Source organism: Lupinus angustifolius, chromosome LG01, assembly GCF_001865875.1.
Source record: "Lupinus angustifolius cultivar Tanjil chromosome LG01, LupAngTanjil_v1.0, whole genome shotgun sequence".
NCBI lineage: Eukaryota > Viridiplantae > Streptophyta > Magnoliopsida > Fabales > Fabaceae > Lupinus > Lupinus angustifolius.
The window spans coordinates 22941042-22967754 of NC_032009.1; the positions used below are offsets into that span (position 1 = coordinate 22941042).

At 32.3% G+C, this 26713-nt stretch overlaps 2 protein-coding genes and 1 pseudogene across 5 annotated transcripts; 1 reads left to right on the forward strand and 2 right to left on the reverse strand.

Moving 5' to 3' along the window:
* On the reverse strand, nt 3520–13535 carry LOC109356490 (phosphoinositide phosphatase SAC3-like). 4 transcript variants are annotated; one of them, XM_019599817.1, is made up of 17 exons: nt 13377–13535; nt 12827–13265; nt 11827–12031; nt 11565–11730; nt 10903–11125; nt 10661–10737; nt 9691–9878; nt 9480–9577; nt 8961–9094; nt 8732–8860; nt 8210–8570; nt 7104–7225; nt 6667–6768; nt 5344–5535; nt 4727–4894; nt 4234–4348; nt 3520–4064 (listed from the first exon to the last, which is right to left on the reverse strand). In XM_019599817.1, exons 2-17 carry the CDS (start codon nt 12929–12931, stop codon nt 3948–3950), a joined length of 2502 nt encoding a protein of 833 aa, XP_019455362.1. In that variant the 5' UTR covers nt 12932–13265; nt 13377–13535; the 3' UTR covers nt 3520–3947. The 4 variants fall into 4 exon arrangements, with proteins under 4 accessions (XP_019455362.1, XP_019455354.1, XP_019455371.1 ...); XM_019599809.1 differs by having other exon boundaries at nt 13362–13535; XM_019599826.1 differs by having other exon boundaries at nt 3520–3857; nt 3903–4064; nt 12827–13535.
* LOC109356519 lies at nt 16665–18950 on the forward strand (annotated as a pseudogene).
* On the reverse strand, nt 20533–23409 carry LOC109356525 (pectinesterase/pectinesterase inhibitor PPE8B-like). The gene is made up of 3 exons (XM_019599888.1): nt 23039–23409; nt 22244–22768; nt 20533–21400 (listed from the first exon to the last, which is right to left on the reverse strand). The coding sequence occupies exons 1-3, from the start codon at nt 23370–23372 to the stop codon at nt 20715–20717; spliced, it is 1545 nt and encodes a 514-aa protein (XP_019455433.1). The 5' UTR covers nt 23373–23409; the 3' UTR covers nt 20533–20714.

Genomic DNA, 26713 nt, shown 5'->3' on the forward strand with positions numbered 1-26713 from the left:
TAATATAATTATTATTAATAATGATATTTTCTTTGTACTATCAAAAAGATAATATTTTAAAGTATGTTTTAAATCATGTCTTAAACCAATAAAAACATGCAATGTGAATTAAAAAATTAAATATTTTTTTTGTTTTTATTTCATCGCCATTAGTTTGGAACATGGTTTAAGAGATACTTTGTGACAATCGATTCTGGTATAATTTTTTCTACACGTTTTCCTCACAATAATGGAGAGAAAACATAATACATGGGCCCCACCAATTCTTTTATTCCTTCGTTCTTTTTAATGCAATGAAAAAAATTTCCTTTTTCTTTCACTCCTCCCACTTTCTTTCCTCCCATTTTTACCCCAACCAAACATAGCCTTAAGCTTGATCTCAATTAGGCTTTTATACAGTGGAGTTTTATTAGATTTAGAGTTGAGTTTAAATTTAAATATTAAACTTAACTAATATTTGGGATTGAGTAAGAGATAAAGAAGATATGGTCTAGATACATTGTCATTAATAATATCTATTTGTAGGTATCTTCTCAATTGCGTATAAAATAATAATATTTTTTTGATTTAAGTTGACAATGTATTTGTTACAATAACTTATCTATAAATATAATTTCATAATTTTAATTGTGTTTTTTCAATTGTTTTTACTAGTTAAACATTCTTGTATAAATGATTCATTGTCAAATGTATATATTATTTCATATATCATCAATTCTCTAATCTTTTAATTATATATATAAATAATTAACAAAATATATATACATATATATTATTTCATGAGTAGAGATTCACTTACTCCATCTGGCCATCAATTCTAGTACATCTAATGGTTTAGATTTACTCATTAACTCAAATAATTGAATTTCTTTAAAACTGATGACTAAGATGAAGAATAAGTTTAAAAAACTTACTCTTAACGTAAGTAGATCTATCCCTTATTTCATATATCAAATTATATATTTATATTAGTAAATAATATGGAGAATACAATAGATGAACAGTTTGTATTTATAATCAAATGTATCATCTTTCTATTATTGTTATGTTATGGAACTAATTTTTTTAATTTTGTGTGATTGATATTATCAAATAAGTGTGACTCTAACCCACACATGTTTAACCTTACACAATAAGATGGGATATGTTGTCAGGTTTATTTTTTACGTTACTAAAATTATTTTCAATTTGGAAAAGCGAGAAAACGAATAAGTTGAAGTTTCCACTGAATCATATTGGAATCCAGCAATGATGGAGTTGGTGAAATATATGTTATGGATTTACTATCATGCTTTTATCTTCACATTAGAATATTATTTTAACTTTAAAAATATTATCATTAACAAAATTCAATATTTTATTCACATTGCATATTGGGCAATGGCACTGGGCGAGTCTTCTGGATATTAGAAAGATATATACATATTTTATTTGGTGGGGAGGGGATTTGCATATATATATATATATATATCATTCATTTTCTTAAATCTAACTGAACAAATGAGATACTGTAATAAATTATTTAAGATTTCTCTTTTTTTGTCATCATTTATTGCATTTACCTATTTGGTGTGTTAGATTTAAGAAAATGAATGATTGAAAGTGTAACTTAAGTTGGGTGTAAATATATATATATGAGGAGAGATTTGTTTACCCAAGTTAAGTTATATTAGTTATACTCAATCTCTCATTTATTTTCTTAAATCCAATAAACCAATTAGGTAATTGCATTAAGTTATTTAAGATATCTATTTCTCTCTCTCATCTTTTATTACATACACTCATTTGATCGGTTAAAGTTAAAAATAAATGATTGAGATTGAACGTAACTAATGTAACTTAACTCGAATGTAAATAGTTCTCCTATATATAATTATTTTTGGTATCACCACTTTCAATATTCTCAAGACTATGTCACAATAGTAATTTATCAACTGTAACTCAAGTTAATACTCTTGAAACTTTATGCCACATTATGAATACTAAAATCCAATTTATTTAATTTAATTCATTCTTATTATCTTAACACATATGTATAATTGATCCATTTCTTTACTTCCAATTTTTTGTGAAGTTTTCACACGGTAGTTTTTTTCTACTTAATTCACTTTATATAATTCTAGAGCATTTTAATATTATATATAGTTATTTGCTTATTTACGTTGAAAACATGTATTTTTGGTGATTATTCTGCATGTATTATGTATATTTACCGTCAAAATTTGACCATAACTATATACTTATTCTATATAACATATGAAATATAATATAAACTAAGTGTCGTATCATAAAAAATAGATATCTAATTGTGGTGGATAATAATGATTATGGCTGTGTTTATATAAAAGAATATCATATTCCAATCTACGTCAAGAACAAAGACATTGTTGATACATCAAATTCAATGGAGACACATGAAAAGGGATGAGGGGGACATCAACAATTTAATTACGTGTATCAGATGAATGGGCGTGATAAATGACGAGCCATGCATGATGCATGCGACCAAATTTTCTATGAACTGTAACGCATTTACCCCATTTTTTTCAAAAGTGTAATATGTATCATAGATATAAAAAATTTATACAGTGAATATATCATGTGTCATTTATACTTAAAAGTCAATGATGATTAAGAATGAATGACGGATTATATAATGAAAGAACCTTTTATATTATTAGTGTATATATATTTTTTATGAGTTTAAAACATGTGCATTGACAGTGTAAAGTTTTTTACATTGTCAGCATATTATCCACCATTGATTTGTATTACTTTTGTTTGAGAGTCAATGGTGATTAACAAATCAATGGTGGATGATTTACTAACAGTGTAAAAAACACTTACACTGTCAGTATATACATATTAAATCCATTTTTTATTTCTAAAAAATATAATTATGGAAAATTCATTCTTATTATTTTACTTAGCAAAAATTGTTAGTGTATTTGACAATACCCTTCATAATATTACTAGTGTGCCACCCATTACGCGTCAAATGAATAAAAGTTTGGAGACATATAATAAACTCAAATTTCAAGAATGGTTTCCAAAATCCACGGTAAGAAACCATGTGCCCAAATAGTATTTGCCAAAGCATTCATTTTACACCATTACCAAACACGATTCTTCTTTTTTATTTCAAGAATGGAAAACATATATTGTAAAACTAAATCTACAACAGTGCTTTAAGTAGCTCATTTCACTTCATTTTAGGGGGAAAAACTCATAAATTGAATTTTGTTTTCCATCTTCTCATTGCCACATTTTAATTCCTGACATCCATATTGTCCAAATAAACCCAAGAATTGGGAAAACGAAAATTACACGAGATTTAATAGGATGTGCATTTGTTTAACATGCATCATTTAAACTCAATTCTAATAATAAGGTGCTATTTATGAGTCGAGTTTTGGATGAAAATAAAATATAAAAAATTTAAAGTCATCTCACAAATGTATTTCATGAACACAACAGTACCCTTGAGTTGAGACACCATGCATAATAATATCATAAATCTGAAAATCAAACATTAAAATAAGCAAAGTTATTTAAAAGAATCAATTATCCGCAATTCTAAATGTTGAGCTCCCACAAACATGGTAATAATATTTACATGTGAACCTACTATCACCAACTGATGAAAAAATAATGAAAAAGTGAGCTTCAGATTTGGAAGAAAAAAAAAGAAAATAAACATAGAAGAAAAACAGAACAATTTTACAACCTTTTGTTATATACTCAAATCTAGTATTCTTTTAGGATTTGATCCATTTTTTTCACCACAGAATTGATGCTGCATGGTTGCACCAACTTGAATGCATGTTTCTTTCCTTCACCGGCTTCCTTATTATAAACTCTCTCTAGTCTGTTCTAATCAGCATCTTTAGACCAAAGCCAAATCAATTATACAAAATGTGAGTTATATATTAGTGCAAAGGAAATTATCAATGGCAAAGTGTCTGTCCATAATTCACCCATTGTACAAATGTATCCGGAAATTCCTCCGGAACATCGGGCCGTGCATCACCATAGGATAAGTCTGGTTCAGTTCGGTCAGTTTCCTGAGAATGCGACAAATAGCTTCAACTTTATGCTACAAATGTACATGTATTGCATCTAGTGAATGTAGACTAGTGTGGATGATTATATGATTCAATGATTATATCGTAGGAACAATGACTCTAGAAATTAGGCAGTTGTGAACGTATGCTATGCAAGAAGGGGTCGTACCTTCCGGCTGGAGCCACCCAAATCACTAGCGGAGGCAGTTGTTTCTCCTACTATAATGCCACTGGCAATATTTTCTGAAGAAAGCCCGGGAATTGGAGAGTTGGTAATTGATGACCTGCATTAGGTACAAATAGGCCACTAAAATAAACACATTTTTAAAGAAAATTGTACGAGACACACCTAGTCGGGTCTGGAAATGGGATATGTACATAGTCTTACCCTCACAAGTGAAAAAATTGTTTTCAGGTTTGAACCCATGACCTCCAAGTCGCAAGGCAAGCAACTTAGCGCCGCGCCAAGGCTCACTCTCTAAAATAAACACAACTTTCTTTCGATTAAATATACATCACGAGGAAGAAGCGAACAAATACTTCTCACTTTCCCACTTCTACCTTGCCTTGTTGCCTATGCATCTCTTCCAATAACTTCAATATTCCTTTAACAAAACATTCTTGCTAGGTACTTGTGCAATTTCTTTATTAGAAAGCATTACCTCTCATATGCGTCTTCTTCACATGAATTTCCAGAAGATGATAGCCAATCCAAGTCAACAAAGTTGGAGAAGCTGAGAGAATCGCTGCGTTCGGAATAGTAAATATGATCACTTTCAACTGTTTGCATGACTCCGAAAAGCTGTCTCCGGGGCATTGAGGGAGTGTACCTACACAAGCAAAGAATTTCACATCATTCACTTAAATGGACAAAATGAAGCAGCAAATGGCAGAACATGTGATCGTGTAAACAAGCAACACAAGCTTCCAACTTGCACCGGTACAGTATGCGCATGTTGACCCAATTATATATTACAAACTAGAAATTATGATTTTTGCAAATGGACATTTTAATATAAAAACACAGCAGAAGACAGAGAAAAGAGAAGACCCTCAAATAGAATCATTTTTCCAATATTCCAGGAAAATAAGATTATTTACCATTTAGTTCTATACAAAAGTTCTCACACAGAAAGGCCTAAAAAAATCTTCCAGAATAAGGTGACTATGACTAATAAATATAAATACAGTGAACAAGAAAGAAAATGGGGAATTAATAAGCTATCCAGTATACTTCGAAACAGAATAATATTTAACACAACATTGATAGAGTCCAAACCTTGACAATGATACATCACTCTCTGTAGTAGATATTTCAGGAGATGACTCACTAAAAATCTTGCTTCCTTCTTCTGAACGGTTCGGCAAACCTTGGTTTGGAAAATTTTCATGATTGGCATTAGGGGCTGACATAGGTGTAGAATTTTCTTGAAGAATGTTTCCATCTGAGAAGGATCTTTTAAAATATGGCCTAAAAAACAAATTTCAAAGTTACCGCATAAGCTTCACTGAGAGGCATCTTCAATGTACATGCTTCAAGTTATCATGATATATTTTAACCACTTATAATGATATGCAGTATGAACAAATTCATCACGATTAGGACAAAACCAAATAATTTCCATATCTTGAGCGAAACCTTTTTATTACTTTCTTGCTTCGTCACTTTTTTGCAGAATGTCATCAACCCTCCAGCCTGCCTCTCAAGTAAAAACCATATACTTCTTTCATTTATTTTTAGTTGAGTGTTTCATTTGGAGCTCGGTAAGTTTTGCATTGAAAGGAAACTACTTTCTTACAGAACAATATGTTCTATGGCTCATAGTTTTCTTTCTTTTTTAATTAGTTTAGAGGACTTTTTATCCTGCCTGAGTTTCAGTATCATAAAGAAGCTTCCAAACTTGTCACATGTAGTTTGCTGCTGATTATCTCACACCTCAATATAGTACTCGAGGATCAAACAACATTCATTTTAATATTTGACATTTGTCACTTTTTAAAATGCATATTAGCTATATTATGGCATACTTCTTGATCCTTTGACACTAATACCGTGGTAATTTTATTATTGTTTAAAATATGCTTATGCCATGTCATTGCGATGCAGGACAAACATGGTTAACTATGATTAACTGTTCGCAGCAGTCTTATTCTCTATCTTATTTGTATTTTTCATAAGGCATCCTATATAAAGGGTGACAACTTGTTTTTAGGTTCCGGTTTGTATCCTATATAAAGGGGGTTTTATGGTTGCAAGGGGATTGCTCTGATTTTCTTAACAACAGAAGAATTTATTCTGTCACTTGCTGTTATCCAAAAAGTTCATCCCTCCATTGGCTACAAACCACATCACTTCACCTCTCCTAATGCAATAACTTAACACTAGGCTTTTTTAGCTTATACCAATTTTTTTTTAGATTTTGTTATTTTGAAGTGTCTATGTTTCACTGATCACGATATGAAAGACAAGGAAACGGAAGGTGAACTGTGTAAGTTATACAGACACAAACCCGTCAGCAAACTCTTAGATCTTCAATAAAGACCAATTCATAGAGGTGAAGAGCAAAAGGTATCATACTACCCATAAATTGCATTTAAATACCTTGTATCGTTATCCCCAAGTCGCCCTGCATCATAGTGCTGATCCGAACCCAATTCCCATAAAGCAGGTTTATCCTGTTGAGGCTGAAAATGCCCCAAGAATCTGACCCAATAAAATAGAAAGAGTATGTCATTAGTTGAAAAGAATAACCACTTGACACCACAAAGACAACGTGTCAACAGAAAATATATCACAAATGCAACAGCTGCCAAAAATAGTTTCGCGGAGGGATTGGAAACTCTGTTTTGTTTTTTATTTAGCAGTGTTTGTGGATGATTCCTAATCCCGATGTGTAATACTTCTTACCATCTAAGGTAAATTATTACCCGAAACAAAAAGAACTATAAGAGAGCTAGAGATAGAGAACATAAGAGAAAAAACAATATGACTTGGAGGCACATAGAAAAAGTAAGAAAATTCGTGACTATAGCACATACACATTAATTGCATCTTGCTTCACAGCATCCATGTATGCGTTGCTGTAATAGCGTTGAAGAGTCCTAAAAAACTCCTGAGACTGTATTGCAGCTCTCCACTGACCCCTTCTTTCAGAGAATATCTACATAGAAACATAAATTATAGAAAAGGACCATCAGAAAAGGGTAAAAAGCAGTTATGTTATAACAATGTACAAACGATTTAATGAGCTTTTATATGATGAAAATCCTCTAACCACTGCTACTCTGCCCATTTAACATTGAAGTGTACTACAACAGCAAGAACTAGAGAACCTAAATATTAAGCAATCCCCATTCTCATGAAAGTTGTCAAGGTTCCATCCCAAAACCAATTGGCAATGATAAGAGTAGCCCAACAGGTATTTAAACCATTCCCGAGATAATGAGGTAGGTGATGTGAGACTTACTTTCCAACATGCCCCCTCCACATAAGCCTGTCGGACCAGGCGAAGGGTTATCTTTGACCCATAACTAAAGGGCATCTTTTGGTCCATGACAACCGGAAAGAAGTGGGGCTCTGGCTCTGATACCATGTCAAGGTTCCATCTCAAAACCAATTGGCAATGAGAGAAGTAGTCCAACAGGTATTTAAATCATTCCCGAGATAATGAGGTAGGCGATGTGAGACTTACTTTCCAACAAAAGTAAAATTAACTCTAACACTCTACATTATGCACCACAATATATAAAGCTAGTCACAATGCCAAATTTGTCCATGCTCTCTAAAAATGACACATGGAATATAGTAGATAAGTCCACTCTCACAGCACCAATAAGAAATCTAACAATGTTATCATATACCATCCAGTGCAGACAGCATTATTAGAAAGCTGCAAAATGTGGTTGACCCCTAAACTTTTAAGCAAGTGATTGTTAAAGATTATCCTTTCTGTATCCCCGCCAAAACAAAAATAATTCACTAAGGTTGATGATTATCTTACTCACTACAAAGTTTAAACCCAATGACAAAATTTATAGAAAACTATTTAAATGACTTCAAAAGTAATAAGGAAAAAAGTAGCAAAAATAAATTCCCAAATCTGCAAACCGGAACAATTGTAACAATCCTGATAACTACAAATCACCTTGTTGTGTGCAGCAGAACCACCATACTGATGTGCAAGTGTGTCACCCATCCGCTCATAAAACCCCATCAAATCTTCAGCTACAGGGTCATCAAGGTCAATTCTTGTGTGGTCAATAACTCCCACAGCATGGAGCTGGTGGCCAAGAGCAGCCAACCCATATGCATATTGTGCAACATTTGTGCGATCTAAGCAGTCTATGCAATTGGTCCTGAGCACCCCCCTCTGCAACATGGGCGGTTTGACATAATGATTTCCATCGGAAACACTGTTTCCTTTACTAGGTTTCCTCTCTAAGTTATTAGTATCCTCATTGTCATCATCATGTCCAGTAGGTGAAAGGCTAGTGCTGGATGCAAAACTTAAAATCAGTAAACAAGAAATACAATGTAATTAAGCCAGTTCTCCATCAAGCATTAACATTTTTTATTAATATTGTTTGGTTTATTCTATGGCAAATATTACATCGTTGTTCTTATCTATGAATGTTGAGAGACATAATTGAAAAAATGAAAAACTTACTCTGTAGATGACAGTTTTAGACAGTCTTCTGGTCTTAAAGTTGGTGTCGCTTGGCAATAGAAAAACCCAGTTAATGTCAAGGCATATGCAGCGACTTTGCCCAAAAGCAGCAAAACATTTGTAGCTTTGCTGAAAGTAGAGAAAAGTGTGTTCATTAATCAGCTTACTAAGAACACGCAATGTATTTTGCTACGAAGGATAAAATTATTATATAATAAAGGACACCAACCTCTGAAAATGTCTGTGAAGATCCCAGTGAAGGAACCTAAGCCTGTTCTCCTCAGATGAATCTTTATTAATAAAATCTATGGCATTAGCAAACTCAGCACGAAGTATGGACTCCCGAGGCTTCTTCTCAAGGGTCTGTTTTAAACGAAGAAAAAATATCAATCACCCAAGAAACATATTGAAAATTAAACACGCGTAAAACAGTACGACTCATTGGCGGATATCCACATTGTCACTAAAATATCACTCTTTCATTTTAGCAAATATTATTACATTAAACTAGTCAAGGAAAATCCAAATATAACATCAACATGTGTCAACACAATCAAGATAAAAGATAATTCAATACTAAGTAGATTATGTAGCCCCACTGCAAAACCTCACTGAGGTTAATAGTCTACCCTAGTGAGAAAGATTCTCCTCACCCTAAGCTTTTATAGTATAAACAAAACGAGAAAGACGGTGACATGTAATAAATGAGAAAATAATTTCATTTTCTTAAAAAGAGAAGGAAAGTTACCTTTATTAGATTCAAAATTATTATGGGATTCCCATATCTTTTTGCAAGATTTTCAAAATGAAGTCTGGTAGCTTGATAATTCTGATCTTTCTTTGACACTGGGGGAAAACAAGTGCTACATAAACAAACAAATGGACACTACCACACCAAAATAGAGAAGAGAAAAATAACTCCGCAACTGTTACAATGTTCATGAAATGGAAAGACATACATATAACATCTGGTTTAATATTTAGACGAGAAGTTTCCTGTGACCAGAAAAGAGGGATTGAACCACGGTTCTGGACAATGGAGCTTATTCGGATTGGAAGACCTTCTGGAACACGCTCAAACACGATTTGTTCTGTCTCAACATCATTAGCCACTCTGCCTTTCTCATTAACACCTCGCCTCAAATACCTACCCATAATCATCAATTGGAAAAGATTATTAGTACCAAGTATTTTTGTGAAAACCTTAAAAAACAACATTAACTTCTTATATGTGTGCCTTGTTTACTTTTTTTACCACACATGTTTGGTCAGCTAACACTTGGTTGGTCATCAATTCATTCCTCAGTTTTCATACAGTACAATATAGCATATCTCATCATCAAATAATTGAAGCCATAAATCGCACATATCATCATTCATCATATCAAATATGTATCATTCTTGCTGCTTTTAAGCATTTCCTCATACCCATCCTTAAAATTTACAAGATTGTATCGCCTATATTCTTTTCTTTTTACTTCGCTAGAAAATCTAGCATGATGCCTGGTGCTTTCAAGTATATACTCTTAGTAATTTTGAAGCTAAAAAAATATTTAATATGCTAAAAAGATTGCGTTTAGTCCACCTCTTCTCTTTTCTTTCAAAACCCGAATGGCAAACAAAGGTGTATCCCACCATCAGAACATGGAAGACGGATACCCATGTTATATGCAAACTTCAGAGGCATTGTGACAATTAAAAACAACTAGAAAATACAAAATGTGGCAAAGGAGTACGGACCAGTTCCTCAACACAAAAGGAAATAATCGTCAAAGGAGTCGCTTAATAGACTAGCTAAGTTTGCGCATAACATTCTCAAAATACAGATCAGATGTATAACCAACTGAAGCATACTCTGCGGTAATCACATAGAAAATTGACTAAATGCATTTAATGTGTTTGGAAATAAAATACAACGAATTTACAGACCTGGTGCCGGCATAATGACGTGATCGTCTCGCAATGAGCGTAAGTGTGAACTCCCGCCCAGATATTGTAAGTGTGTCCTAACGAAGCCATAAGATAGGCATCAGATATTCAGGCACATGATGACAAAATTACTTCAATTGAGCAGGAAATACTACTAAATTGTAAATAAACCAAGTACTTAACAAGATTACTTGAACAATGAATAAAGTATCCAACATATTTCAAGAGCCTCCTATTTTCACCTGTTTAAAAAATCCGTATACTAGTGCAACTGTCCAAAGAGTATTCTGGAGGTGATTCCTAATTCCTTGAGTCAAGAACTCATTCCAGACAAACATGGTCTCATAAAGGACTTGACCTGACTCATTATCATACATGTTCCTTTGAAGACTACGCATAATGTGGTATGAATAGCTGAAATAGAAGTCCTTTGTAAGGTCAACCGTGCATAGGAGCTTCTTGTATCTAGAAAAACCAATGGAAAAAGAATACAATCATGTTATTTATACATAAAGTTTCCAGTGGTTTTTATATTAACTTCAAAGATATATAAAAGGAGGATAACGGAAATAATTTAGAATTAGGATAGAAAGGGGGAAACTGAAAGGTCATGAGAAATGCATGTAAATAAGAACAGAACTGAAGTGACTTTTTGTCTTAAACAGTAAAAGAAAACAATGAAAAGATATCAGCATTCAAAATTAATATATACAAACTATATAAATAGTAATTTTTTGTATCAATGGTTGAGGAAAGAGTGGAACGGTATCAACATTCAAAATTAATATATAAAAATTATTTATGTTTATAAATAATATGCACTTAGATGTTGAGCATCAATTGGTATACCATTCAGGTTTTCAGTGAGAAGTACAACTGATGTAACAACGGAGATTGTAAAGACCTGTTTTCATTTTTAGAGTTGATGATGTTAGACCGAACTGAAGAATTAGGCAGTGGAATCATCTCACTCTTTGAGACCGCATATACTGCATGACCACAGATTGCACCAATTTGTTTTCTTTTTGTGATAAGAAGCATGTAGTAAGGCCCCAAAAATTTGATGAAACCTAATAGCACGAAAGCAGAATAACATATCAAGATAACGAGTAACGACAGATAATTTGTCAACAGGCAGCTGGAGAAGGAATTATGGATTTACATACCAATAATTCCATAACAAGTTGTAACAAATTTTAGTCCACCTGTGGACTTATTCCCCTCATGTATCCGTTTCAACAGATCAGAACATTCAGTTTCTGTATATGTCGTGGAATCTTCACGCAGATTTAGCTCAGAAGGATCTAGACGGTCAATCTTTAGCACTCTCCAATATGTCCTGCTCTTGTCCCTTCCTATCAAGTAAAAGTTCTGTGACATAAAACATTAAAACAAATGGACAAGGTTAAAATATTTAAATTAAAAGAAATGCATGATAAACATGGCAACTTCAACAAAATGGGATACCCACGTTTAGTATACACATAAGATTACACAGGGATGAAGTATCATACTGCCCAACATCTAGAGCATACAGACTTTCAGAAAGGCTTCAATTAACCCGCTTTCAAAGTTAAGAGTTGAGCCAAATGGCGGATCCCACTTTAACGTAGGACAGGAAGCATCAATAGAGATGCTTAAATGCAAAGACATACACATTACATTCATATGCATTTCAAAAAGAATTAGAACTTAATCAAAACATGGAATGAGGTTACAAAGTTAAGTAGTTTTTTTCTACTTTGGCAGACAGATTCTATATTGCAAAAAACAAAGAAAGTATAATCGTCCCCTAAAAAATTGAAGTCTATCATTCAAAAGAGCAGCAGATTTAATGTTTATTCTAACAGCATTTAACATTGTAGCATCAAAATTAAGAGCCACTTTTTAGAAGATGAGTGATGTATAAGTGGATATTGGATAATAAATTCACTCAAATTTTAAGATCCCTCAAAAGTACATGATATTCTTACTCATATGAATATGAACAAGAAACAAGTTCACTGATAAAACTTTTGATCTGCAGTGGAGATTAAAACTATTGACATATGTTTCAACAACAAAAAAGCAAGCTAATCATGTTCACATGACAAAATCAAAGAGATCACACTATAACAATAGCAGAGAACAAAGTACAACAATGGAGATAAGGAGAAAGGGCATTACCGATCGAGTCTCATAGAGCCGAAATTTGTGCATATAAGCATGAGAAGAAGGAGGAAGAGGGTTCTCTGAAGAGTGATGAGAAGGGTCATTCTCTGAAGATGCCATGACTCTTTTTCTTTTGTGATGTTCAGATCCCCGAGCCTCAGGCTCAGGGAAACTACCAAAACGGCATGCAAATTGCAAAAACCACCAAATTTACAAAAATTTACAATCACCAAAGTGCAAAACATTCACATCCAAAAAACACAAACCCATATATTGAACTATAGGCTGCTTCAAATATAGCATTATATAACAAAACTGATCCTAAGTTATGAACCTTTCTTCGTATTTTCAGTTCCACCACCTTCTCCAACCAAAATCATCACTTACAACGCCTTCTAGCTACTACACCTATCTTCTGCTATAAGCAACAACGACCCACTAATCCTTACTTGAGCTACAACAAAAACAGATCCAAAAATTAATACCCCAGAAACAAAAATCACAACTTTTTGTACTTACGAAAGGAATATTATATATTGGTGCGGGTTACAATGGAAAAAAATACCGTATGGGGAATTTGAAAATGGAATCTTTACGCGGAAATGGATACGAGGGTAAGATCAAGCACAGAAATTGGGTGAAAATTGAAAAGGGGAAGAAGATTTGAGAACAAAAAAGCTTGAAACCACGGGTGCAGGAACAATATAGCTGCTAATTATTGATTCGATTATTATTATTTATATATATTTTTTATAATTTCAATTTAAATATAAAAAAACAATAATTTCTCTTGTGAGAGGGGGAGAAGTTGTAAGCTCAGATCGGAAGAACAAATCAAAATCACATAATATTAAAAAAGTCAATTTTATTCTCTTAGCTCCTCTACACGTTAAAATAAAAATAATGATAATAAATACGTGTACCAATAATATCAATTGTGAAATTATAATATTTAAGCAGCATGTGAATTGCGAACATGATTAGTTATTTGGTTATTACTTAGTTATAAAATGTGTAATAGTTAGTATTACAAATAGGTTATAATTATGAGAAAAATATGTAAAGACTAATTATATATGAGATTTCTATAATGTTATTGTATTATTTATTATTCATATTTTATTATTATTATTTTACTCTCAAAATAAATAATATATAATATAATAATTGTGTATAAATTTTTAAACTATTAGTATATAGATATTATATGTTTCTTGCTTACAAATAGTATAAAATAATTTGGTGTCTCACAGTTTGTGTCGTTCCATGTGTCATAGACTTATGAATGATCAGAAAAAACATATTTAAATTAAAATTTAATTATTAAATATTTTTCTGACCAGTCACAAATTTATGACACAAACTATGGGATAGCAGATGTGCTCCTCTTGAGAATATAAATATGTGAACTTAACGTGTCATCTAAATTTATTTTGGACGGCTATTTGGGATGATAAAGGATAACATAAAATTAGACGTTGAAACATTAAAAGGTACAGCTTTAATTATACTAGGACGACAATATATTAAGAGAAAAGTATATAAATGTTCGGACAATATAATGATTTCTTATATTCTATTATTCATCATTTATATAATTATAATTGAGATTTAAATATTAATGATATAAATGAATGATAAATAATATATTAATTGTATATGATATTTATATTGATAGTTCATAGATATTATATTTATATATGGAGAGGGATCTATTTAATGCAACAGTATGTTTAAAAAATTTACTTTACATCTTAGTTATCAATCATAGAAAATCACTATTTTAAACAATTGGATTTTCCTAGAATTGATAGCTAAGATGTGTAGTAAGTTTTTTTTAAACTTATATTGGAGTAAGCAAATCTCATCTTTTTATATATTAATGATGTTTTGTTTATAAACTAAAATTTTGGTGAGTTCCATAAAGAGGATGAAAATAAAGTAGCATCCTTTATTTTGATTAATGGGACAATTATTTAAGGCCTCTTCCCCTTAGCTCAGAAGTCTTACATACACCGGTAAAAAAAACATATATATGAAGCTTATTGAAGTTATCACACCAACCGACTTTATAATTTTATTATTGTATACTAGTTAATTTAAGGTAGACATTATTTACTATATTTATATATGACTTTTTATATTAGTTAGTTTGATGCGAGACAATTACTATATATTTATGTATGACATTTTTCATGCTAGTTAATTTGAGGATTGAGATTTTTTCACATTTGTGTTTGGTTCAATTTTACTATTAAATAATTTGATGGTATGAGATTATTTATGTGGTTGTAACATATAAGTGCTCACTGTTATTGAACTATTTTTTAATATAAGTATAGTAGGGTGTTCGTTATTTATCGATATATGTTTATTACTATCTTATTTAAATACAAAAATTTATTTGAAGACTTTATTCATAATAGGATTTTAAGTATGCTTATAGCTTTAGAGTGAACTATGAAATAGGTTAGGCAAATCCTAATTTTTTTTTTGTCTATGTGAAGCCAACATGTTAACCTTAAACTCCAAAAGCAGGTAAGACATGATGAGAGCTAGCCTTCATGGATTGTGCCCCTATTGATACTTTATTGACCAAAGCCTCTCTTATGAATGTTCAATGGTGTCATTCGGAAACTGGAAGTATGAAACTTAATGTGAATAGCAGTTGTAGACCGCATGATCAAAAAATGGGTGGAGGTAATGTTATCCGCAATCATGATGACCTTTGGTTAGTTGGGTTCATTGGGATTTTTGGAACATGATCATTCATTCAAGTTGAGCTTATGATTATTAGTCATTGACTCGAGCTGGTTTGGAGTCTAGGTCATCGTCAAATTACTTTGGAGTCTGACTGCCTGGAAGCAATTCATGTCATTAACGACAAGATGCAGATTAACTTGAACTCTATTATTCATATGTTTCATAACATCTATGATCTTCTAGAAAAAATTGGCACATCTAGATTTATCATATATATAGAAAAGACAATATAATGATAGATTAGATGACTAAAACGAGCTTGAGACTTCAATAAAACTTTAGATTCTAGGACTCACCTCCTTCATAATCACTTTCCATCTTGCAGATAAACCTTTCCCCTATACTTTAGTTATGTTGTTTTTTTCCTTTCAGATGTACTAAAGAAAAGACATAGCGTAGCCTATTCTCATACCTATGTCTCATGGTTATATTTTTTTCTGCCATAATTTATAATATATATATTTCAATAATTAAATTCTAATTATTTTGAGATACTTATTTGTATTTGATGTTTTATTCTTAAACTTGGTTTGGTACAACTAGTTTTGAAATCATACATATTTATCAAGATAACAAGGATACCACTATATTAACAAAATTTAGTCCACTTACTATTAATGAAAATAATAATAATAGTATAACATGAATAAGACAAAATGACTTTATAAATATCCACAGAACCACCAATATGTTGGTATAGTAAGATATATTATTAGATCCTTAGGATGATCAAAATATCACGAGTTTAAATTCTGAGAATGATGCTGTTGTAAGGAACAACCATGAATTCCAACAAAAAAAAAAAATAGTTCACCTTTGCATGAAAAAAAAACATGCATAGAACCCTGAGATGCACGCGGGTGAGTCTCAAGGCCCAATATGTCAAAACTTCAAGCAAACAAAAAAAGTGTGAAAGCCATGCTCTCCCTCTGAACGACATCGTTTAATTGAAGTAAGGTAAAGTTACTTATCCCATAATAATCAATTATTCCCATAACCCAATTCTTTGAGCTTCTCCAATCTGTTCCCAATTTTGTTGATCTTGATTAAGCTTTGTAGCAGGCAGTTTCAGCTCCATAGTTAGTAAGTTTTTGTTTTCAATTTTTTATTTTCATGCTATTCTCCTCCTTCACTTTTCAAAACCCTAATTCTACAACCCCACCCCAATTCTCTTTCCTTATCATTTCTCCTATTCTCTATACGCGATTCTTTGACTCTTCCATCCTCAATTTATGTTTCTCCTCAATTTTTCATGCCCTACTTCAATCCTTTCTTCATTTTGAAAAACCCTTTATAAATAAAATACTAGTTTTTCTTTGTTGATTTGCTTTCTATTTCTTTCGCCCTTTAATAAAGTTTATATCTTTGGATTTTTCAATTGCAGTTTCGGATTACTATCTTTGAATACATGCATACACTCTAGTTTGGTGGTAAATTAATGGCAACTTCTAATGGTAGTGTAACATACTCTTGGCTTTCTAAGGTAGAAAAGGAGAACAATACCCACTTTAGCTACGATTTTATGAATCAGTGTGATGAGTCTAATTGGTCTGAGCCTGAGGTATTAGCTTCAAAGTCATCAAACCAAGGGATCATGTATCAGCCCCCTTCTGAGGCTCATGATTTTTTTGATGACGGTTATGAATCAAATGATGATGATGATGATAATAATAATCATAGTATTGTTCCGTCTAACATGCCTCCAGAGGTGAATTTGAAGAATGTGTTATCTGGATGATTCATGGTAAAACATTCTGGCATAGTTCGATCCATGTAGCCGACCCCACCTACTGAGATAAATTGTTTGGTTGTTGTTTGTTGTTATCTGGATTTGTTGCTATTTTGACTGGAAAAATAAGGTTTGGTTGATTGCCACAAACAAGGAAGTACCTACTTCAAATGTATCATTTTTTGGCGCTGGGAAGAATGGAAATAGTTTACTTGACTGTTCTGTATACATTCCGAGTGCACCACCACTTTTTGAGCCAAGTGGGACTGATTATTATAGTTCCTATAAGGAGGTTTTCGAGGCTGAACCACCCGAGAGGCTTCCTGATAGCTCTACTAATGTTTGTATGCAGCGTACTGCTCAGTTTACTGCATTGACCCACGGTAGACATCATTGCCGGTTTTGTGGAGGGATTTTCTGTCAAATATGTATACATGAGAGGTTTTGTTGCTTGTTAGGTTTAGGAAATGAATCCTCAGAGGGTGTGATTCCTGCAATGATAGGTCGATCCTTTACAGGGTGTTTTTATCAACACCATAAGCAATGCTGTGCAGGTAGCTAAGCATGGTGTGATGGATAGGACTTGTGCTAGAGGGTGGATTAATCTCTCTATTGGTTTTTCTATGGAGCATTAGATATACGATGCATGTAAGTGTCTAACACATTGAGAAACTACTGCCAGGTTTGTTCATTCTTTTGTTTTTGTTATTTATTTATTTGTAAATTTCATTGAAGTTTTCATTAAGCAAGTGACTTCTTATCTTATTCCAATCACTGCATTTCTGTTACTGTTTCTATTCTATGTGTTTAATTTGGTCGTAGCTACTGCTATATGATGCAAACAAGTAGTTCTTAAAGTTATATATACGAAAATGGTTTATTAGTAATTTGTAGTATTGTTTTGCAGTAAATTTCTGCTGATTTCTTTTCTAAAGTTTTTATGAAGCATCTATGTGATCTTTTCGGAATATAACCCTTACTCCTTTATGTGTAATATTTTTTAAATGGACAGGTAGCCAGATCCAATTTGAAGAAGTCCACCTCTTTTGCTCTTCTTAGAAGTGCCAAAGGCCTAGCAATTTTAACAGTTGCCAAAGCTGGTGCACTGCTCTCTTACAAACTGGGTACTGGTTTAGGATGGGGTGCTTAGGTAAAGTGAAGATGTGCAGGTTTAATTCATGTTAAATTACAGCATTATGGCTACTCTTGATGTTTTGGTTCAATTAGGAAAATAGAGTAGGAATGGAGGTATGGCCATTTTAAGATTTGCTTGTGAGTTGTGTCTACAATTTCTTTTATGCTTCAGTCTTGATTGACATGAGTATTTCTAGTTACCTGATTTGTACGAAATTATTGTAAGAGGGTCAACCTCGGGGCAATGATAAAGTTGATTGCCTTGTGACCCAGAGGTCATGGGTTCCAATTATAGAAACAACATTTCCATTTGCAGGGGTAAGATGTAAGAGTGCATGCATCTATCATCCTTAGACTTCATTAGGTGGGAGCCTTATGCATAGAGCCGCCCTTTATCTCTATGAAATTCTCTTGCACCTGGTGGTAACCAGTTCTAAACTATCACTTAGTTACCCTGATAATAGGAGTTCGGTAGAGAATATTGAAAATCTCTTTAGGGCATACATTATTGTGCTACTTTGTTATGAGTTTATTTTTGACTGATGAATGTGTGTATCCTGTTCCAGATTGGTGGTGAACTTATGGATTTTATAGTTGTTCTTCATGACAGAGAGTTATATTTTGCATTTTCTTTGTTATTGTCAGTCTCATCGTACACTCATTCCTTAACAAAAACCACATAACGTCCTTCGTATTTTTCAGGGATTTTTGCTAAAGCTTCAGAGATGGTTCTGAAGTCTCCACTGCCATCTTTTGCAACAGTCACATTAGGTGTAGGTTTGTCATCAACAGCCTTCAAAATCCTTGTATCCTCGTGACTAATCCATTCAGGGTAACCTTCTTTGTCCAAAGAAGGAACAATGGAGACAGAATTCTCATACAACAAACAACCACCGGTTGATTGGAATGTAGCAAGGAATGATCCAACCCTTTTCACAATGGCAAGGGAATTGGTAATGAATTCCTTATAATCCTTATACAAGTTTGGTAAGATATTACAACACTTGGCCAACTATTAAAATCAGGAGTCTTTGTTGAAAATTTATTGAAGTCAGTCCTGTCAAGTTCTGATATAGAGGTTGCCAAATCTTCCTTACCATCCTGAAACAACTGCTTACAATCCTCAAATGCACCTTTGTCTTCTTTAGACTCAAACTTCAAGGTGCTAGTCTTGTTAAAGGCCTTGCCGTTGGAAAATTTAACATGGAGTTGGGTCTGTGAGTTTAGGGTCCTTCACTGTCCCACTTAATGGCCCTTCACATTTTTCCTTGTAAAATTTCGAGCTACTTACCATCTTCACAACCTTTTATGAATGTGCAACACGGTTGCCTTTTGAAGAAGGTTCACATTTTTTTCAACCTTATTTCCAATGAACTTATCATATCCTTCACACCAGCTTTCGATGTCTTTCTCTCCTTTATCTGAAGCTTAGATTTCCAAAAAAAAAAGAACATACTAGTAAATCAAAGATTTAACATTATTCTAAATAAAAAATGGTTTATGCTTTTGAGTTTTATGTTCTTTATGCCCTTTAAGACTATTGGTTATAGAACATTTAATCTCTTCATGAGAAAAACGTAGAAATAAATATATGTTATACCACATAATTGAACTCTTACATTAGTTTTGCTATCAGCAACAAGGGAACTCTTCCATTTTATTTGTTATACAGAAAGCAGAAAGCAATGGCTCACTTTACATAATCACATAACAAAGCATATAAAAGAATATTCAACCACATATCATCAAATATGTTCAGTCACACAAACCAGTTATTAGCTGAGACTTCATTAGCGCCGCTAACTCATGCCTATGTGATTTGCCACCACACCAAATAACTGGTCCCAGTGTCCCATTCTTACCATCTTGTTAGAGCTCATAAATTCTAAGTGCAAAAAACTCTTCAAAACAATATTTGTTTAAAATAAAAGCCTAAACTAACAAGTTTTCATTAAATAACTATTTAATACAAATAATAATAAGTTGGACTTGTGAATTTGAGTTACTAAACAAGTGACAACCATTTTATATACCAATCTTGTAGAGATTTAAATGTGAATTTGCACCTCTTTTGTACTGGTCCAATTATCTTCCAGAGCAGAAAAGGAAAATATTCAATAATCACAAACACTAATTATTTAGAGTGATTATCACACGTCTTTTTTCTTTCTTTCTTTGATATAAAGAACAAGGTGAATAATCATAATTTTATATAAGTACAACAAGTAAGGTACCAAGATGGGAAAGATCTAACATATAAAACTTCTAAACATTCAATCAAGCAGTGTAAGCCACACCTGTTGAAGGTAACCATAGATTCCCTTCAATAAATTGTGTGACAGTAAAATTACTAGCCATGCTAGAATCATTTAATACATGGTACCCTGTCCAATTCACCCTATTAACTATACCAGCACCTGATCCATAATTCAAGTACTCAGCATAGTACAATGTATTCAAATATAAATTACCATTCCATTCTAACCACCCTTCTGGACTTATAACATTACTCAAATATGATTGCATGAAAATGGTACGTGAATATGTCTTCCATGGTCTCCCAAGATATGTTTGTGTAGTGTTAATAAATGGTATAAGGTCATAATCTGCAGTTATGTTGCTGAATTGGATTGAGAAACCAGTTGATTCATTAGGGTCTTTTCTACCTTGTGCTGTGATTGTGTTCTTTTGATTTGGTAATCCTTTTTTTGCTAGGATTTGGCAGTTTTGGAACACTGCAGTGGCATCACCAAATATGAAATCAACTGTGCCACTTATTTTACATTCTCTATAGAATTGGCGCATTGTGTGAGTATAGAGGCTATCTTGGTAACCAAAAATGCCACATTTGTAGAAGACTGATAGGTCTGAATCTGATCTTAGTGCTACTGCTTGATGCTTCTCTGGGCCTGCAGTGTTCTGGAAAGTGATGTCTCTTGCTAAGAACCCTCTTCCACTGACAGCTTCACATGATCACATACACAAAGAAGGAAAAGAATGATGTTAAAATAGAAGTGTATGTTTGGTGGTGTCAGATATGTCAGATACTGAAGAAGACTTTAACTTCAAGGTTACTAAGGAATATAATTGTAGCACATGGTCCTTTAATTATCAGATAGTGGCAGATATATTATGTATGGGTTTAAGGCCCTACTGAATGTTGAAAGTTGAAGCTTTATTTAAGCATATGTTTTAATGTTATGAGGTATTGTTTCTCATAAAAGCTGCTTAGGACATTGCATCCATTTCATCATGCTTTTCCATTTTAGAGTAAGGAATAATTGCATACATGCACTATGTTGGTAATAAGTCCCTACTGACAGATGAAACTACACTCTTGGACTGAATTCATTGCCCTCATTGGATTACTTTAGTAGATTTATATAAAAAATGTACTACTATTTCAAACAATTTCCCATCAGTTAGTAATTACAGATATTTCATTTACTAATTACAAGCATTTAAAATATAAACTAACAAATTATTAATATTGGTAGATTCAAATTACAGACATTTCATTTACTCATTACAAGTATTTAAAATATAAACTAACAAATTATTAATATTTAACAACTTTTATTGGTATTTGTTTTTAAGGTGAATATACCTTTAAAACATTTAAAATAGCTTACCAATTCATTATAACATATATCTTCATTAGTTATTACAAAACTATTAGTTTTATACTAAGTTATTTTCTAATTGTTTATTGTATCAAGTCTATCATGTTGTTTAGAAAATAAAAGAAAAAGGCCAAAAAGAAGAAAAGGAAAAAGAGAAAGGGTATAGTAGTAGCATGTTCTTACCAAAGGTAGCTGATCTAAATGTGGTCCATCCATCAATAAAACTCCTGTTACCAGAGATAACAGTAGCATTAATACCATCTCCAATAATCATAATATTCCATTTCTTCTTTTTAATCTCAACATATTCATTATAAACACCCTTCTTTATATATATCACATATCTTTTCATGCTATAATCAGGTGCTGCTTCCACAGCATCCATCACATTACTATAGTTTCCACTTCCATCTAAAGCCACAACAGCATCTGCAACCACACCATTTGATTGGATCAGGTTTCTGTCCCTTTGTTTCATCCATGAAGGGTAGTGATCCTTGTTGAAGGGTTGATCCTCTATGGTAGGGTGCACTTGTGTTAGAAGCTGCTTCACCAATGAGGATACTTGGCCTAACCCTATTGAAACTAGACCTTTAACAATGCTGCTGGTTCCTTCAAATCCTTCCAAACATGTCTCTGGATTTGTAAGGACAGCACTTAACCATGTCCTTAAATCTGAGCTTAGGTCCCCTGTGCTGTTATGCTTCCCTACAACATTAATATTATCAAAATTTTAACTTTTTGATGTAATATTTTCTTACTGCTAACCATTTGAAACAAAATGGTCTATGGAAATTAAAACAATTTAAGAAAACATAGATTCAGAGTTGGATATAATATTCATGTACATGTATATAACTCTTTAATGTATATAAATATTGGTTGGAATAAATTATAAACGGGGTCTTTTTTTTTGTGGTTGATTGGTTTGAGAAGTGTTTGATATATAAGAAAACATAGAATGTAGAATAATGGTACCTTTGGGAGCTTGTGTAGCAGATTGAGACCAAGTGAGTTCATCAGAGGACAAATCAAGCAATTCAAGACAATCATAAATGGCATGAGAAAGACGAGAATCTCCTAAGCCACTACTGAACTTAGATAAAATGGATGAAACCTGTTGCAAAACATCAAGAACTTTTCTCACTAGCCCAACAAATTCAGAAGGAGAAACTTTGAGTTGTGCTGATCCTGCTGAATGAGTGGTTTGAGCACTACAACCCAATGGGGTGAAGACTCCAAGGAACAATATCAGCATGAAGATGAAGGTGGTAGGAGGCATTTTGGAACAAGTGTAAGATAGTGAGGCCATGAATACCTACTAGTGTAGTGTGATAGTGTTTGTTTGTGTAGGGTGAAGGGAAAGAAGTTGAATATATAAAGGGTAAAAAAGGGAGAATATAATGTTTTTGGTTAGCTTAGCAGGTTAGGGAATTTCAGAAAGGTTACAAGATGAGACTTCTCAGAGTCTGCATTCATTAATGAACAAAATATCAAGGTAGAGATCTCAATGTCTTAGATTAAGTTACATAGGCACACCAATAATAATACACCAATATTTAAAATTTCTATTTAATATTATATATTTGAGTAAATTACACCGACAAAATCCTCAGTTTTAGTGAAATTACATAAATCATCTCTCATTTTTCTACATCTACACAAATCTTCCTAATTTTTATATTTTTATTACACTGACTACCCTTGCATGAAAATTAAGTTTAATCTTTTAAACAAAAAAATGTGATAAATACAATTAAGTTAAACAAAACATATATTGTGGAGACAAGTTCAAATAATATATGAGTTGATATCTCTTTATTATTTTTGGTTCGTTACGATATAATATAATAATGATTTAAACAATATAATTTTAGAATTGTTGATGTGTTTTGTAACAAAAAATATAAAGATACATTGATTTGTATATTATTTGGACTTTTCTCCATAATATATCATGTTTTGTTTAACTTAATTGCATTCATCACATTTTTTATTTAAAAAATTATATTTACTTATCATGCAATGCAATGGTGGTTAGTGTAATGAAAGTATAAAAATTAGAGAGTTTGGGTAGGTATAGAAAAGCGAGGGATGATTTATGTAATTTCATTAAAATCCAGGGAGTGTCAGTATAGTTAACTCTATATATTTTTATTGATATTGAACAATGTATGGAATGTGAGATAGATCTTTGATCACAAAATAAACTTGGATACTACTCTTACGTTTTAGATGCTTAATTCTATTATTGTCTATGATGTTTTCAGTGTTTTTAGTTACTCTTTTTTGTTTTGTTTTGATAGTTTTTAGTAGTTTAACTTTTTGGTATGTGTAATATTGTTACTTTCACTATCCAAAAAGTTAAAAATTTAATTTACTAACAAAAGTGTAGTAGAATATTTGTACAAGTAATAATTTCCTAATAGGTGCGAGTGGTAACTATGCATGTCAGTGAGTCTTACAATGTCTGTATCAAATCCAACATGCAAATTTAGCACCCACTGACACACTGTTACACCTTCCAATAAATAGATTTGCTATGTGAAAATGGACCTCTCTCTATTGTTTTTTATACTTTACCATAAAAAATGGAAAACAAGTTTGAATTTTGATGCAAGCGACCCATGCTTCTCATCTTCTTTGTTAGATAATCTATCTCAAATAGTATCTTATTTTATGTTTTAAGTTAATCAAAATATTACTTTTTATTACAGTTTATTTTTTTTAAATTTTCTTTTATATACATGTTAATATATAATTAATTTAAGATGGGAATGAGATACTATTGAAAACATATTATCCTCTTCCATTCTTTACAAATGAGTATGGCCCAACATTAATACTTTTTCTCTTCGTATCCTTTTCCTAGGCCAATCACCGTAGGCAATCCCACAATTTTGGGTTCCACTACTTCTACCAAATTCTATATTCTTTGCATTTTGAATTCCACACGTGAAGGGTTTAGTACTTTAGTTATTAATAATTTAATATCATGCTCTATTGGCCAATTTAATGTTAATACACCTTTAGGAATGAGAATGGGTACTTAAATATGTGGATGCCTACAAAAAATACTGTAATAGGTCAGATTTGAGTCCTTATTTTTGGACCCGTGAGTAAGAAGACCCGAGATTTTAAAACTCGTTGTTGGATGAGTCTGGATCCGGGCAAGATACCCAAATCAATAAGCACCAGGACAGACTCTTATTTCTTCTTATATATATATCTCTCTATTAATATATATATATATATATATATATATATATATATATATATATTTATTGTTAATCCATAATGTTATATTGTTAATTCGTAAATATAATTGATATAATGTTAAATAGTGATGTTACATTATTAGTAGTGATGTGATATTATGTTGTTAATTGATATGTGTAATATAATATTATGTTGATTAAAAATTCTTATTAAATTAATTTTATATCATAATGTTGAAATAGTCAACATTATTTTTTATAATTTTTTCATGTTGATTACCTAAATAATATATAAGATTGCAGTAAACAAATATATAATTACATAAATTATTGAAAATTATTTTTAATATGTTTTAATTTATGGGTACCCGTCGATCTGTTAGATACCCAAAGACTCGTGGGTAGCAGATCCAACGAGTATCAGCATGAGTTTGAAGCGGGTATGTATCCAAAAATGAAACAATGGGGCAGGTCTAAGTAATGCACTACCCGGGTCTAACCAGGCCCATTGCCATTCCTATACACATTTATATTTTTAGTATATCTTTCTTTGTTTTTATTTGTGTGGAAATTTTTTTATAATGTTAATACACTTTATGAAATTCTTAACGTTCAGATTTATATATTCACACGAATGATGCCGAACCAAAAAAACATGAATGATTCTAAACCAATACGATGTTAGTTTAGTGGTATAAGTTTGAGATAACTAAATGACTAAGGATTCAATTTTTGTAAATAATATTTATTGAGAAAGATAACTATGAATCCCGAAATGTACTTATAGAGTGAGAGAATATTACTAGTAGTACCAAAAAACATGAATGATGCCCATGCTTAAATGATACAAATCCTATTCACTTTGTTGTGCAATGACTCATATCTCTAGATAACAACAATACAAGTTATGGGCTTGAGCTGATGTAAAGGGGTTGGGGTAGAGGGCTATATATATTGATGTTATGTAGACCTAATGTAACAAGGAGAAGAATAGTAAAACACTAATCATTATTCTCTAATAATATATAGTGGTAGCCGCTCAACGCTCCTGGGGACGTAGGCACAATTGGCCGAACCTCTTTACCAAATCTCTTGTGTTATTCTCTTGTCTCTATACTCTTTACTATTTGATTGTTCGCTTGTTCCCAACAATTGGTATCAGATGGCTCTTAACCCAGGTGCCAAATTCGAGGTGGGGAAGTTCGATGGAACTGGTAATTTCGGATTGTGGCAAAGGAGGGTTAAGGATGTGTTGGCTCAACAAGGTCTATCAAAGGCGCTGCGTGAGAATAAACCAGAGGGTATGGATCAACTGGATTGGGAAGAGTTGAAGGAGAAGCCTGCGGAAACCATAAGGCTTTGTCTATCAGATGAGATGATGTATCATGTTATGGATCTGATGTCACCAACAGAGGTATGAGAGACATTAGAGAAA

Excerpts from the sequence above, each read along its gene's own strand:
- LOC109356490 (XM_019599817.1), bottom strand. The coding sequence starts at position 12,931 with ATGGCATCTTCAGAGAATGACCCTTCTCATCACTCTTCAGAGAACCCT. Across the intron at positions 12,032-12,826 it reads GGCTCTATGAGACTCGATCG|AACTTTTACTTGATAGGAAG; the intron begins GTAATGCCCTTT and ends TTTATGTCACAG. Across the intron at positions 9,879-10,660 it reads CGTCATTATGCCGGCACCAG|GTATTTGAGGCGAGGTGTTA; the intron begins GTCTGTAAATTC and ends GATTATGGGTAG.
- LOC109356525 (XM_019599888.1), bottom strand. The coding sequence starts at position 23,372 with ATGGCCTCACTATCTTACACTTGTTCCAAAATGCCTCCTACCACCTTC. Across the intron at positions 22,769-23,038 it reads TGCTACACAAGCTCCCAAAG|GGAAGCATAACAGCACAGGG; the intron begins GTACCATTATTC and ends TTAATGTTGTAG. Across the intron at positions 21,401-22,243 it reads ATTTAGATCAGCTACCTTTG|CTGTCAGTGGAAGAGGGTTC; the intron begins GTAAGAACATGC and ends GATCATGTGAAG.